Raw genomic sequence first — 14575 nt, 5'->3', positions numbered from 1 at the left:
CCTTTCCGATGCGTAAGTGGCTACGAAGTAGATGAGACCAAATGGTGTACGGAGCCGTGTCGTACTGAGTACTGGCCCCTTCTCTAATGTTTCTCCTTGCTTTCCTGACTGAAAATGCTTGAGATATTCTCCGAGTTGACCCTATTCTAGTCTCCACAGGGAGATGCCCGATCCACTGCTGGTCTGTGTGTAAATAATAGCTCATTTGTGTCAGACAGCCAGACTGGCATAGTAAGACCGTCCAGTAGGAGATTTTACAAACGGGGAATGTCAGCGCCAATGGATTGTTAATACGTCCGATGTGATTGGAAGATGCCTTGTATCTGCAATGTACTTTGTGAGATGAAGGGATTCTGCAGCAGTGTTTTGGATTCCCCCGCTGGCTGGAACATGGAAGACGTGAGAAGCTGGAAAGGGGCAAGTCAGAGTTTTCATTCCCTGACAATCGTCGCCTTCTTCTGACGCGGAGAGTCCAGGGTCGCTCAGGGGGAGGGCATAGTATGGAGGACGGGCAGGGACATGGGATAGTATGCCTAAAGCGGTAACACAAGGCAGGTTCTAATATTTGCGTGGCCATGACGGCAGTACAGTCCAGCAAGACCCACTGGTTGTATACCTACGGAGGACAGAGCGAGTCATTCAGTCGTCACATGGCTATAGAGTATACACAGTAGCTAGACGTTCGAACTTCGGATACATGGAGGCCGGACAGAACACCTGGCCAGATACTCCGTAGATGTCAACCAGCAGTAAGTTGGGGAGGAAAAGAACCCAAAGAGGCAATAGGAAACAGCCACCTGGACTGTACAATCCATACCTCCCAAGGGGATAAAATCACATCCGCGCCTCCTCTAGAGCAGCCATGGAAAGAATCGGAGCCGAGTCTCGGCCGGAGAGGCTTGGCGGGGCATCGGTTCCGTAAACTTCCCTGCCAACGGTTGTGCATCGATCCATCCCATGGCAGGATCCACCGATCCCGTCCCTCCACGCTGGGAACTTGCTGAACCTGCTGAACTTTTTCCTCCTGCTGACTGGCCCGCTGCCTTTCATGACGCCTCTCGTCGGAGCCGGCCGAGTCTGGATGTCTTCCATCCGGCTGGGGTGATCTCGGTTGCGCTTCACCGGACTGGCCTTTCGATGCCTGGAAGAGATTGCCTTGCTCACTGCCGTCAATGCCTGGCGAAACAGTCCGGCGGATGATGCTACTTTCGATCATGGACCATAATCGCGATGGAGACTCCCGACTGATTTCGGATCGTTTGTCTATCGTTTTTTTTTATTCTCTCTTTTTTTTATTCCGGTTTCTCCTATTATTATTTTTTTATCCTAGTTCCATTACATCACGCGCCTCGGCTGGGGTTCGGCCCTTTTGACAGCTGCACGGCCTTTATAAGACCCCTCGAGCGTGCTCGATTAAGAATCTTCAGATCCATGGTTCTATTTCGAGAGCTTACCATTCCATTTACTATCACTTCCATAAATATAACCCGTCAACCCCTTGCCACTTGCAATTGTCCTTGCCTGGATATATCAAAACATCATTCCATCCAACCGCACTTCGCCCCCCGCATCTACCAATCCAATTCAATCTGCTACCCCATCATCGTTCTATGATCATGAGCAGCATGGCATACCCTAGGGCTGATCCCACACCGTTCACCCTGGATGACGAAGATCGCATGTATTCAATGCAGCGCTCCAACGAGTCCTTCCCCGCTCCCAAGGGTCCCGATCCTCTGTCCAGCAACTGGAACTACGATAGTGCTATCGACCTCTTCTCCCTCAACACCATGTTGCCTGAGCCGTTCCCCATGGATATCCCCAATGATATGATGGGCATGGATACCAAGGACTTCCCTGCCGACTTCTTCGCTCCTCCTCCCGATATCAGCGGCTTCACCATCTCCAACCACTCCGGCGAGGATTGTGCTTCGATGTCTTCGGTATGTTCTACCCCTCTTTGATATTTCCCCACCCGATCTCCTGATCAAGCTTGGACCTGAGCTAACCTATATGACAACAGGACCTTGAAAGTGATGACCAGTCCTGGTCCCCCACCTATGTTGCTCCCGCAGACCTGCCCAAGTCTATCACCACTGCCTCGTCGAGACCTACCACTCGTCGCAGGACCAACGCTCAGCAAAAGCCCCGCGAGGTCATCCCACCGACGAATACTCGCTGGTCCTCCAGCCCCGAAATTGCCCCTCAAGAATACCCGGCTCCGCTCATCACCTCCCCGCAACCTGCTCCTGCCTCTCCCCCCGCTTCCAACCGCAAGATGACTCGCAGCCTCTCTGGGGACTCGCAATCCAGCACGGGCCCGGCTACCACGACGGGCCGCAATGCTGCCAAGCGAGCCGCTCACAACATCATCGAGAAGCGGTACCGCACGAACATGAACGCCAAGTTCGTGGCCCTCGAGAAGGCCATGTGCGGTGGAGTCCAGAAGTCCACGAAGGGCGGATCCGCCTCGTTAAAGAAGTCCGAGATCCTGACCAACGCAATCACCTACATGCATGAGTTACAGGAAGAGAACAAAGCCATGCAGAAGGAATTGGCTCTGTATAAACAAGGTCTCGTCCCTAGTGGGATGTGGAGACCTACCAAGTAAAGAGAGATAGAAGGTGCTTCTTTTTTCTTTCTTGCATCTTTTTTTCTTGGAATACCGTTCCCTTTCATTCTCTGTCATGACCCGTTATGCTCTGTACAATATATTATTTTACTATTATCTACTAATGGCGTGAGTTCCGAAGACTCTCCTGTTGAGTTGCTTTGTTGGTGTTGATGGTGAAAGGTGGGGCGAACTCGGTGCATGGGACTTTTGATTTTTCTTGTTTTCTTTTCATATTACAGTGGATTATTTGATATACCCGGATAAAAAGTTTCGACTCAGGAATAATCTCAAACTCAATTTCACAATCATCTCTTTCAACCGACACTAGAAGACAGAAAATCCCTCTTAATACAATATTCTATTGCATATATTCTATTGCATATTACAATGGATACTGCATAGCGGAGCCACTCTCCAAGGTCCTATCATCTAGGTAACTAACCACGGAGTAACTTAGTACTAAGTACGGAGTAAGTAACACACGGACACCAGTTTCCTTGTTTTTTTCCCTTTCGCATAGCTAATTGCATAATGAATAATAATAGCTCGTCGCAAGGCAGGTTAGTTACGGAGTAAGTAGATTTCGATGTGGGCGGGTGGTCCACTTGCCTTCCTTGGCATAGTCTCGGCCGGCCGGCCGGCCTCCTCTGGGTCTCCCCTATTATTAGGTTGACACTTCACACGTGAATTTGAGAGGGGATAGGAAGGGGGCTGGCCTAGACCTGAAGGGGGCGGAATTGGGAAACCTGGTCCGATCACGTGAGAGGTACCGGATAGGGGGAGGGGCGGGAGATTTTGTTTGTGTTTGCATCTATCATTTTTTCTGTCCTATCTATTTGATTTTGATGTGAGGTTCTCTGGTTTGTGAAGGGAGGTGTCTCGGTGTAAGTTATGTGTATGGATGTGGAATTGCGAAAGAAGAGGTTGGTTGGAGATAGTATGTACGTACGTGTCCTGTCTAAGTCCCTAGGCATAACAGTTCTTTCCCCTCTCATGCGTCTATAATGGACTTTTGTATGGGCTACACAGGCACAGACTAAACAGACTATTTGAATGATGTGTTTCTAGAGCAGAGAACAAAGAAAATAGCATACCCCCGAAGCATTCCCTACCTGTTATTCCAAATTCAATACCCGTATACCACTATCATCATCGTCCGAGTCTGATCGCGCACGTGCCTATATTTTCAGAATTTCCGGCTTGTTTGTTATCGTAACGGCGATGGACGTGTATATCTATATCAGAGAGGCATATACATTGACTCAGGGGTTACCAGTGCGTCTGAAACCGGGGAGTTAGGTCGAGATGAAAACAAAGCCAAAGAAACAGGAGAAAGTTTGCCTTGACTGGGTAACGATACCAGGGCCTGTGCTTGTTCATTATCCAAAGGAAGCTCTCCTATTCAAAACATACGGCAGAGCCTTGGGAATTGGAGAACTAGCCAGATACAGATATTTATTCGTTACTGGTCAGAATACACGAAGATGTAGTTCCTCGAGAATCCTAGAACTGCGGCTTACCGTCGTGTCTTTCACAGATGGAAAAAATTCGACTATCAGAAGATTGCACGCAAGGTCTTTGGTAGAAGTAACTGAACCTCTAGCTCGGGTTGGTACTTATCTACTCCGTAACATCTATATATTGCTGCGAACATGTAGAAAGAACGGGGCAGAAGGAGAGACAGCGCTTGGAGAAGCAGTAGGCTGTGGCAGGCGTGTGGCAGCTCCTGATTCGGTTGTGTATTGCTTTTTGATGTTTCTACTTCATTAAGGCCTACGGCTCGAGATTCTGCTTCGTTCGGCGAAGCGTCTGCCATAGCCTGTCGTTTCATAGATAGGCTTCATCGGGTTAATAGCATTGTGATTAATTGATTGATACTCCGTAACATCTAGGACAAAAAAAAAATGGTATTTGCCTTGTCTTACAGAATCATATATCCTGGTATAAGCCGCTCAGGGGAAAGGCCCCAGAACCTGTTATTACATTCTGGATAACAGAGACATCTATTTGCATAAACTTGGAGATTCTCCCCCACAGTCTACCATAGAACATACATATCGAATTGCGGCTTGACGGAACCTAATGCATACATATAACGATGTAACCTTCAACAGAGCTTAATTGATCTAGAGCTAATTCAGGCCATGCCGATGTAGGCATCCGAGCTTGAATGTTCACGGCAGCAAGGACTTTATGGCGCTGGTTGTACACGGTGTGGTAGCCCATAGCCCAGGGCCAAGAGTGATACCAACCAAATTAACAAAGTTTTATAGAATCAGCCACATGTAGATAATCAATCTACCAATGCATAACTATTCCAGCTGATCAGGCCCCTCAAGAAATAATAGTAGATTAATTGTTAGACCGAGTTTGACCTGCTCCTTTGAGGCTGTAAGTTGCCATGTAATAGAGGTGTGATGATCAGGGCTTAACTTCCTATTCGCATAATATACCTCTTTCTACGACAGCTTGGGCCCTCATGTAGAGCACGCAGGACGCAGGTCGACATGCGTGATCCTTGCAGCCCTTTCTTTTCTCCGTGGAAGAACGACGCTGTCACAATAGCCGGAGTACATCAAGACGTGTGCTAACGTTAATTTTGAATAGAAGGAGACCGTAATTACTCAACTACAAAGCCCATTTTTCTTATTGGGATAGATGGCAAAAACCTCCTGCGGTTCAACGATTGGAATGGAGTCATGAGTTATCGGAAAGGCTAGAATGGCCTTAACCCTTGAATACACTATCCTCCAGAGTTCCGCTTCTGTGAAGGTTCGACTTTCAGTCTTGGGTAGGTCTGGGGCAGAATTCGATGCATAGAATATGCTCTCCTAGGAGCAATGTTTAGAGCTCCTTGCGCCCTCCAGCCGCCGACCCCAGGGCCCGTCGCATTAGTTCCTTGGGGAAAGGGGGTACTGGGAGTGCTTTACGTTGTTCCTAGGATAGCAGCGTGGGCTCCTCGCTAAACATGGGCGGTATTGATTTTCAATCTTAAAGAAAGCTATAATTACTAGAAAAGTTTACCTTATCAGCGAGCCCACACAGGGCTAGCTGGATTCTGAACGCACGTGCCTGGCAGCGCGTTCCATCTAATTAGATTCGTGAACAACTATCCAGTCCGACTCCTATTTGATGCCCGTGACTCATTCGTATAAGCGTCTGGGCATGCATGCGGGGTCTCGGTGGGGATCATTTCGTAGAGGGCCCTTGCCGTCAGCTGTCTATTGTCAGCATAAACCAAAGTCAACCGTGTTGAACGAATACAGAACCCTCCTTAACCTCTCACGATTAACATGTCTCCGACATCAAGCGCGAAAACATGGTTTCTTCAGTTATTTGGCATCTCTACAGCAGCCGATAAAAACCTAGCCAACGCTCTCGCGGCCCCTACAGCTGAACCCGTCCAGCCGCAGTTCCGTACGGATACCGACAGTTCGGATACTCTGACCCTCCCTGGTGGAAGAAAGCTCGGGTATGCACAATATGGCTCACTAACCGGACGGCCTATCTTTTTCCTGCATGGCCTTCCGGGCTCTCGTCTAGAAGGTGCCGGCTTTCACGCGCTGGGCTTGGAGCTCGGCGCCCGTGTCATTGCCGTGGACAGGCCTGGTATAGGGTGGAGCTCACCACACCCCAATCGAACACTACTCGATCATGCGAACGACTTGGAATATCTTGCAGACCATCTTGGACTCGATCGGTATAGTGTTTTGGTACGAGGATCCTATGGTTCTTAAAGCTGCCGCAATATGGTTATTAACTCTGGGATAGGGAATATCGGGAGGTGGCCCATCTGCCCTCGCATGTGCTAGAGCAATGCCTAGCGACAAGCTTAGATGTGTCTCACTTGTCTGCGCATTGGGACCTCCTGATATCGGTATGAGCGGGGCAGATTGGCTGCATAAGCTTGGATTTCCGTATGGATTCCGCTATGCGCCCCTCACTGTTGCCCGATGGTTTTGGCAAAACGATATATTAGGACGCCTCGACTTGACTGACGAGAAGCGTCTTGAGATTATGCTTGGACAGCCAGTTGGCCATGAGAAAGATATTGCGTTTATGAAGTCCGCATGGCCTCCATTGTCTTTGAGATCCTCGCGGGAAAGCTTCGCGCAGGGGTTTGAAGGTGTATGGCAAGATGGCAAGTTGATGTGCATGGACTTTGGTTTCCGAGTCAATGATATTCGCCAGGATCTACCTGTGCATCTGTGGTATGGGAAGCTCGACAGTTTCGTTCCACCTAATCATGGTGTCCAGATCGCTGCAAGGCTGGGTGAGAATGCACATCTGAGATTGGTGGATGAGACCCATGCAAGCATTGTGATAAACCAGATCAGAGATGTATTTGAAGAGTTGGTTCGAAGCACATAGAGCACAAGGCTCGTCTGTATATTAATTTTCTATACATTTGTATCCCAAGAAATCCCATCTCATTCTACTACTGGCATCGCGTATCGCCAATCATGTCTCTCAAAAGCCAACAACAACGAATTAATAGTTATCTGTGTGGAGTGGTTTGAGCTGCTTCTTAGAGGCTGCCAATTGCCGCGTAGTGGAGGCGTGATTCCGGACCCGACTTTCCATTTTCTCGACCTACCTCATACTCCAACGGCCTGGACCTTCACGATGAGGCACGAAGGACGCAGGTCGACAGGAGTACTCTGCACAGGTGAGGTAGAGGGCTAGAGGCTAGATCATAATGTGAGCGGTTTACGGTCTGGGGGAAGGAATAAGATATTGTACTTCTGTCCTGCATAGTGGAGACCGGTGGAGAAAGAGCAGTCTCGATTGATGTGATACGGTGTGATCACTTCGGAAATTTTCCTTGAGGTTGTTTTTCTTCTTGCAGCAAGTGCGGGATTATCACTTATGGGTCTTGCCAGGTCTAGACCGTTTTTTGTCAAAATTGGTCTGTCTGCGTCTTGTTTGATGCGCACGCCGCGGATTGTAGTAATTTGGTGGGGGTCTGAATGGAGCCTACAGAATTCGGTTTTGGTGATTCAGTGTGCATTTTTGAAGAGCTTTTTTTTTTGGCCTTCCCCGTGCAGTCCTGAAGATATTTCTGACTCCTGGGTTATCAGGAAAAGATCGACATACTGACATCCGCTGGAATCGGGATACCCAATTTGTGAATCACACTTATTCCTCGGCCTGGTAATGTTTCAGATCCATTCGCAGTAGACGCCCTAACCAGTGTATGAACGGTGGCTATCCCCTGATAATAAAACAGATATATGCGCTACTATTCAGCCTGCTCTCTGGCCTGGCATTCCTTGCTGTTCGAATAAAATTGCCTATGGGTCCGAGTCCGATGGGTAGTGAATAGCCGGGTGATAGATCGACGCTGTGAGCATGTTTCAACCGTTTTTTCTCCCCACCACAACGACAATTCATGATCCAGTGATCATCGTGTGGCCCCCGATCCTTCGGCGATTTCTCGGTAGCAGACCGACCCCGATACCGTCGTTGCTTGGATATTGGGATGAATAGGACCAGAAGAGAAAGGGATAGATCTCAACACCTACGCCTTGAGAATTAATCGCTAACCAAGTCAGCGAGATAGCCAAAGTCCGCATATTGTTTATCAAGTGCGCTCCTTAAAGGGTATTCTGGGTACGCTCATAGACCCCAAACGAGGCAGGTTTGTTGAGTCTTTCCCTGACGGACTGGTCCTCCGAACTCGATGTGCCGTATTTATTGGTCGTCTCTGTCTTCATCAAGTAAGGAACCCAACCTGTTGCTTTGTTCAAATACGCTGGTAGGACTTTGGTGGTTGGAATGTCAGGAGGGCTTATAATCCAACTCTCCGGGGGGTCATTGTTTATAGATACTGTCTTGCGTGGCTTGAGAGTACTACACTCACAAGGAAGGTAGTTGAGTTTCTGCGAACTGGGGTTGAGCGCTGCGCGCCCCGTACGCTAAGCCAGAAGTATGCTGTAGTCCCAATGGCCGAAGACTCGACATATCAGCATTTGTCGTCATTTCAAGGTCGTCCTTTTACTCGTCATGACCTTGTTCCTGAATGAGCCCAACTACTCTGACCAGGGTGGAATGGGTGCAAGTCGAGTCCCGAGCAGGGAGAACATAACAAACAATTGATTTGAATAGACTTCTTACTCCCATCATGATCTATATAGTGCGACTGGAACATCTCCACTGATGGATCTGTCTGTTGTCTTTGTGTATATGAAACCTGAATGGGTGAGGTCGTTGGCTTTCTGTCATTTGGATATACCGACTGAGCCGAATCGGTGTATATGTACTGAAAAAGCGTGTCCGACCTCACAGCCTCGCGGTGATCTTATCCAACGTATCCGCCAAGGCATACTCGCTCGGAGCCTTCTTGCTCCTAACTGCCTGCGCCTGCTCACGAGTGACATACCTAGCCTCCACGGCCGGATTATACCCAAGTCCGCTAATTTTCGCGATCTCCACGTCGTCAACTACAACATCCGTATTCTTCTTGCCGTCCGCACGCCGATACACCGTAACCACAATCGCCCCACCAAGACCAAGATTATGCTGCAAAGCAACATCTGTCTCCCGGACTAGGCGGCCGTTGTTCGCCCACCCGCGAAGCTGCCACGTCAGTTCCGCGCACTGCGCGACTCCCGTTGCGCCGAGGGGATGACCCTTAGAGATCAGCCCGCCGGAGGGATTGACGATCGGGCCTTTGCCGCCGTATGTGATGTCGCCGTTGCGGATGAGATGGTGGGCTTTGCCAGCTTCGCAGAAGCCCATGGCGTCTAGTGAGATCAGCTCGTTTGCGGAGAAGCAGTCGTGCAGTTCACAGACTTTGATGTCGCTGGGTGTGGCGCCTGCTTCGGTGAGTGCGGCCTTCGTGGCTCGGCGGGTCATTTCATAGCCGACGAGGTCTAAGGCACTACCGGAGTATAGGGAGGGGCTGTCGGTTTTGAGGGACTGGCCTGCGATCCGGATAGCGTGGCTCTTTAGCTTGGGTCGTGCGTCGAGGAATCTTTGAGACACGATGATCGCGGCCGCGGCGCCGTCGGATGTAGGCGAGCATTGGAGCTTGGTGAGCGGGTAGTAGATCATAGGCGATTTCTGGATCTCTTCTAAAGAGTAGACGTTTCGAAACTGGGCGTATGGGTTGCGCGAAGAGTGTTCGTGTGAGATGCGAGCGATCTCTGCGAAGTCTTCGGGTGAAGCGCCGTACCTGTCATCAGTTAGAAACAAGACTCAATGCCCGTTAAGGATCCTAGCGATGAGGCACACAGTATACTCACTTTTCCATATACTCCCTCCCAGCATTCCCAAACATCTGCGGATTCCTCGGCGCATCATTCTTCCCCCAAGTCGATTGCATCAAATCAACACTCAAATCCAACGGCGTCGGTCGGTCGGTGACATTGCTAACCAAGGGGCCAGCATTCATCTGTTCAAACCCGACAACCATGACACAGTCATGGGCACCAGATTTGACAAATGTGCGAGCAAGATGCAGACCGGTTGAGCCGGTCGCGCAGGCATTGTTGGTATTGTAGATCGGGATGTCGGTCATGCCAAACTGATAGAACACTCGCTGGCCGCTGCACGTCGACCCGGATGTATAGCAGGCAACACCGGCCTCGACGTCGTCGTATGTGATGTGGCCGTCGAGCATGGCTTTGATGCCCGCTTCGAAGGCCAGCTCCGTGTACATTCGTGTGGCGCGGGGCTTGAGGAAGGCGGCCATGCCCACGCCTAAGACGTAGGCGTTCCCCTGGTTGTCTGAAGTCATGGTTTTCGATGAGATAGGAGCTGATCGATTGTGAATGCTCAGCGATATGCGACCGAGCTGTTTTTGAAGCAGATCGAGGGTTCTCAGGATAACCTGTGCTCCGAGGCTCGGTCGGTAAGAAGGAGGCTTCACCGAGGTAGAACAAGATGTAAGGAGCTAGTACGAGGAATATCCCCGCATTTTCCTGGTGGAGCTTACCGACTGGGCGGCTATTTCGATTCAACTCTATCTGGAACATCTCTGTGAACACCATTTTCATTATTGTTACACCCATTCAGACACGGGGCCTCCGTTACAATTCATTAACCTTTCCTAGAAATGGAATGGGAGGATGGTAGTCTTGTCGACGGGCATATCAGTTAAGCTAACATCATTAATGCGGAATCCTCGGAACGTCAAACACTCTTCATGATGATGTGTGAATTATAGTTCTGCGGAATTCGTGATTATATAAATATGCCTTGTTGCCTACCTTCACATCGCCAATCCATGCAGTTGGCGCGTGATGGCCTATGTAGGTGCCTAGCACTCACCAACAGTGAGGCCCCATCAGTCCTCACGCCAAAGTGATGATCGCGCTAGCTTGTACCGCCTTAAGCAAACCAAGATGATTTTCAAAATCACAGAAGCCACACTGCCCCGCTCAAGATTCATCATCAACCACTCAACTCCGTCTTCAAGGACCCCAAGAAGAGGCGCAAAATCAACTAGTGCTGCATATGACGAGCTCAACGCCAGCTCCCAGCCTTGCGGAGTCTAGAACCGCCCGACCCAAAGGTCTAGAACGACAGGCTATGCGGTGAGGCTCGAAGGATAGAACGTTCTGGGCCAGATATACTAGCTACCTTACCAACAACTTGAATTTCATCTCGTCTCACTGGCCGAGGAGATACTGGCGAGTGCTGCTTAGAGCTGTAGCTGCGGCAATCGCAGTTCTAGATCTCGCTGCCCGACGATGTCTTCATGGGTTTGCTTTTTCTTGGTGTTTGTTATGGTCTGGCTTGAGCGATGAGGACAGGGAGATATAACGGCCGTAGAGACGCCGGAGTCCAGGGAGCATACCCGTTCATATCGTGTCTTCAATCCATCGGATACTATGCCGGAAACCAATGAATCCACTTCGTATGTGCTTTTGGGGCCCTTTGATCACTCAGGACTAATGAAATTGATGCAATCAGATCGACCCAAACTGTTCACTCCGACCACACAAGTCCCCCGAAGCCCCGGAATACAGAGAATATCTGTCGATATTGCGAATCACCGACAGTATCAGACCCTTATTGTTTTGAGATGAGCAAGGAAAGTCAGGAAACCCGACAGCGATACATCAGTGAGGAGCTTCGCAAGCTTGATCAGGTCCTCGGGGCTTGATCGCGACTAGAAGATGCGGTTTTGTATAGACGAATTGGTCTGACTAGCCTGGGGGATTCACTATTCTGATCAACAATGATATGGACAATGTGGTCTCGAGCTCGATATATCTCATACTAGTTTTATTTCGTTTCTTTTGTTGGTGGTTCATGTATAAAGCTCTGTTTGATGGGTAAGGGTTTCAGGAAAGTTTCCATAACGAAAACTTGGCATCTTTTAGCAGTCAGTACTAGAAAACGCGTTGGTTTAGAGATCGGATAGTAACCAGCTCATCTACAACCCTTGCTGTGGAGCACTTGATTTTCTTACCCAGAATGGATCTAGGGAGCGTCCGTATATTAAGACTTGTTTTTATTTGCGCTTTTGCATCCCAGTTCCAGTTTCTGCCACTAGCCTGCTGGCAGTAGGTATACCGTCAATGGGAGGTGCAAGTGTAGGCTGAGTGAGATTAAACATGTTCTCAACTACCGTTGCCGTTGTTCACGTCGCTTTAAGGCCAGTTATGAATTCCTTGATAGAAGCCCAATGTATCATCCAAGTTTTAATCTAATCTTAGTGCGGTTGGTTTCCGTCGAAACTCTTGTAATCTGGAGTCGTGTGTTGAGAGATGCAGTGGTAAGTTTAATTTTTCAAGACACACCAAAGGAACCTGAGCCTTGGTTTCTCGAATGAATGAATGTTTGGTTTCAATGTTCATATGCTCATCCTTTTTCGTTGAGTCGGAGGCCAAGATTAGCCAGGTTAATACCGGGACTGTTCGTTCGTGCGATCAGTATGAAGGCATATAGGTACTCATGTACATCAACGACACAATTTCGGATGGCTCTAGCAAAAGAAGAACAACAGTGACGTAGGTGGAGCTGGAAGCACAGTATGCAAGGGAAGTCGTGGGCACGAGGAAGCCCCGCAAAGCGATGCTGTGCCATCTGAGACGAGGGTTCATTCGCTTCGGGTATTAAAGGCTACCTGCGATAGTCCTCGAATAACTCACAACTGGAATACATGGAGTTGTCTAAAAAGGTGATTAACATGATAGTTGTCATCAACCACACCGGATTATACTACCAAGCAGCATGGTTTTTGGCGAGAGTGATCTCGAGTCCCATTTCAGTCCGACTCGGAAACAGTGCTCATTGTCTTTATATGTTTTAAGCGATCGGCAAGAGATACCAGTAGTAGGGGAGGGTGACATGAATTCAGTCTCTTTCACCACAATGAAGGTGAGCGTGGGAGGAATTCTCAGGTCGCATCCCATGCGTGTTCCAAGAAATTGGAGATACGGGCTGCTGGACAAGCACAAGCTGGAGGTAAGACAAGGCCAAACCAAGAATAGAAGGTGCCAAAGTGATAGTTCTTCGGTTGTTCACTAGCTCCAGCCAAGTCCGGAATACGGCAGCCTATTGCCCCACCGACACACTATCCAGGCGAAACTACGGAGGAATAACGGAGCAGTGGCTTTTTGCAACAACGCTGCCGAACATTATCAACGATAAGTCTAACGGTGACAAACCCCCCGGAAGGATGCGTGCGGAGATTCATCCTCCGAATCCTTCTGGGAGCGGGTTGTAATCAAAATTAATTAATTCATCATTTGACGCAATTCGGGTCCGAGGTTGCATTGATGCCTCATTTTGAATCGATCCTTCGCGGCACGTTCTTAGAACTGGTTCCATGCAGACTGTTGATTCAACTCGCAAGCGATGGAGGTCATACAAGTAAGGGTGTATAACCCCCGCATCTATCGCAACCCCTGCGTCGTCGTACAGGGGATCTAGTCGAGTCACCAAGTTACAGTTGTGCAAGGGCTGTATCGACACCTTCTTCAATAAAGATGCGGATCCTTAATTCAATATCGAATAAACTCGTAAGTCATAATTGAGGGGTACGATGTCCATTACCTAACAGGAACCGGATTCCGGACGATAGAAACGCCACAATCATCCAACCATTGACAATTGAAATGGAAATAGATTAATGATAAGACCTTGGCGCAGGGTGAAGCCTCGGTTAAGACATGCTTGTATAGAACAAGCTTAGTCTTGGACTGGCCTTAGGCTTATCGGTGGCCGGGCGGACTGCGCGACCATCCGGGGTTGGGCGAATGAGCGCGGGGCAGATGGGGAGAGATTGTGTTAGTATCGAGCGGTGACGGAGGAGGGTTACATTGCACTATTCTGTGCCTGTGCCATGATTGAAGAGAAAGTAAATAAACAAGCGGATGGACCCCTGGCATCAAGGCAGCCAATCAGCACGTGACGTGTCCCTGGAATGGGGATCGGCCTTGGCGTCCGAATGAAGGCAAATAATAAACAAATGCCATCCTGACAGACAGTGTGTCTTGCAAAGGTTTCAGGAGACAGACTACGCAGTACGCACACATGCTGAATATCTCTTGGTCTCAAGGCTACCTGTCCAAATGACACCACACGCCCGAATGCTGAGCAACTGCCCTAGTCCGACTAAATATTCCCGGTTGGGCCATTATTGCAAGTGGAGTCTCTCCTGACGATCCACCATGATAAGCCCCCTCAAATTCAATGTGACGTCGAATGGGATTCCCTAGAACAGATCCAATCATGCTCGCCTCGATCGGCAGGAACCCGTCGGTTCTCCGGTCTGTGAATGGATCAAGTAAAAGTATGCACATCACTGTCTGGCAGTTTCCGCTAAGTTGAGCTAGTTCCTGTGCAGTGACTGAGTGCAGTGTCTCCATCCAGATCACGCGATGGCTGGGGATCGTTACTATTAAAAACCCTCCCCCTTCTTCTCCCTGCACCTTTTGATCGCTTCTCTCGCCCATCCCTCTCTCACCGTCCCTTCTTCTCTCCCCTGGGCGGACCATTTTCATC

At 49.2% G+C, this 14575-nt stretch overlaps 3 protein-coding genes across 3 annotated transcripts; 2 read left to right on the top strand and 1 right to left on the bottom strand.

Annotated features, from left to right (window-relative positions):
* Nucleotides 1–1434: 1434 nt before the first annotated feature.
* On the top strand, nt 1435–2611 carry LDX57_011378 (uncharacterized protein; the record flags this gene model as incomplete). Its single annotated transcript, XM_046093124.1, has 2 exons — nt 1435–1943; nt 2024–2611. Exons 1-2 carry the CDS (start codon nt 1611–1613, stop codon nt 2609–2611), a joined length of 921 nt encoding a protein of 306 aa, XP_045949102.1. The 5' UTR covers nt 1435–1610.
* A 3296-nt stretch (nt 2612–5907) lies between these two features.
* LDX57_011377 (alpha/beta fold hydrolase) lies at nt 5908–6985 on the top strand (the record flags this gene model as incomplete). The annotated part of the gene is made up of 2 exons (XM_046093123.1): nt 5908–6327; nt 6386–6985. 2 exons carry the CDS (start codon nt 5908–5910, stop codon nt 6983–6985), a joined length of 1020 nt encoding a protein of 339 aa, XP_045949101.1.
* A 1900-nt stretch (nt 6986–8885) lies between these two features.
* On the bottom strand, nt 8886–10605 carry LDX57_011376 (uncharacterized protein). The gene is made up of 2 exons (XM_046093122.1): nt 9862–10605; nt 8886–9791 (listed from the first exon to the last, which is right to left on the bottom strand). Exons 1-2 carry the CDS (start codon nt 10353–10355, stop codon nt 8897–8899), a joined length of 1389 nt encoding a protein of 462 aa, XP_045949100.1. The 5' UTR covers nt 10356–10605; the 3' UTR covers nt 8886–8896.
* Nucleotides 10606–14575: the final 3970 nt, after the last annotated feature.

This window comes from Aspergillus melleus (assembly GCF_016097325.1).
Source record: "Aspergillus melleus strain CBS 546.65 chromosome Unknown contig7, whole genome shotgun sequence".
In the NCBI taxonomy this organism is placed as follows: domain Eukaryota; kingdom Fungi; phylum Ascomycota; class Eurotiomycetes; order Eurotiales; family Aspergillaceae; genus Aspergillus; species Aspergillus melleus.
The sequence above is the reverse complement of the archived record's forward strand: the minus strand, read 5'-3'. Positions and strand labels throughout refer to the sequence as shown.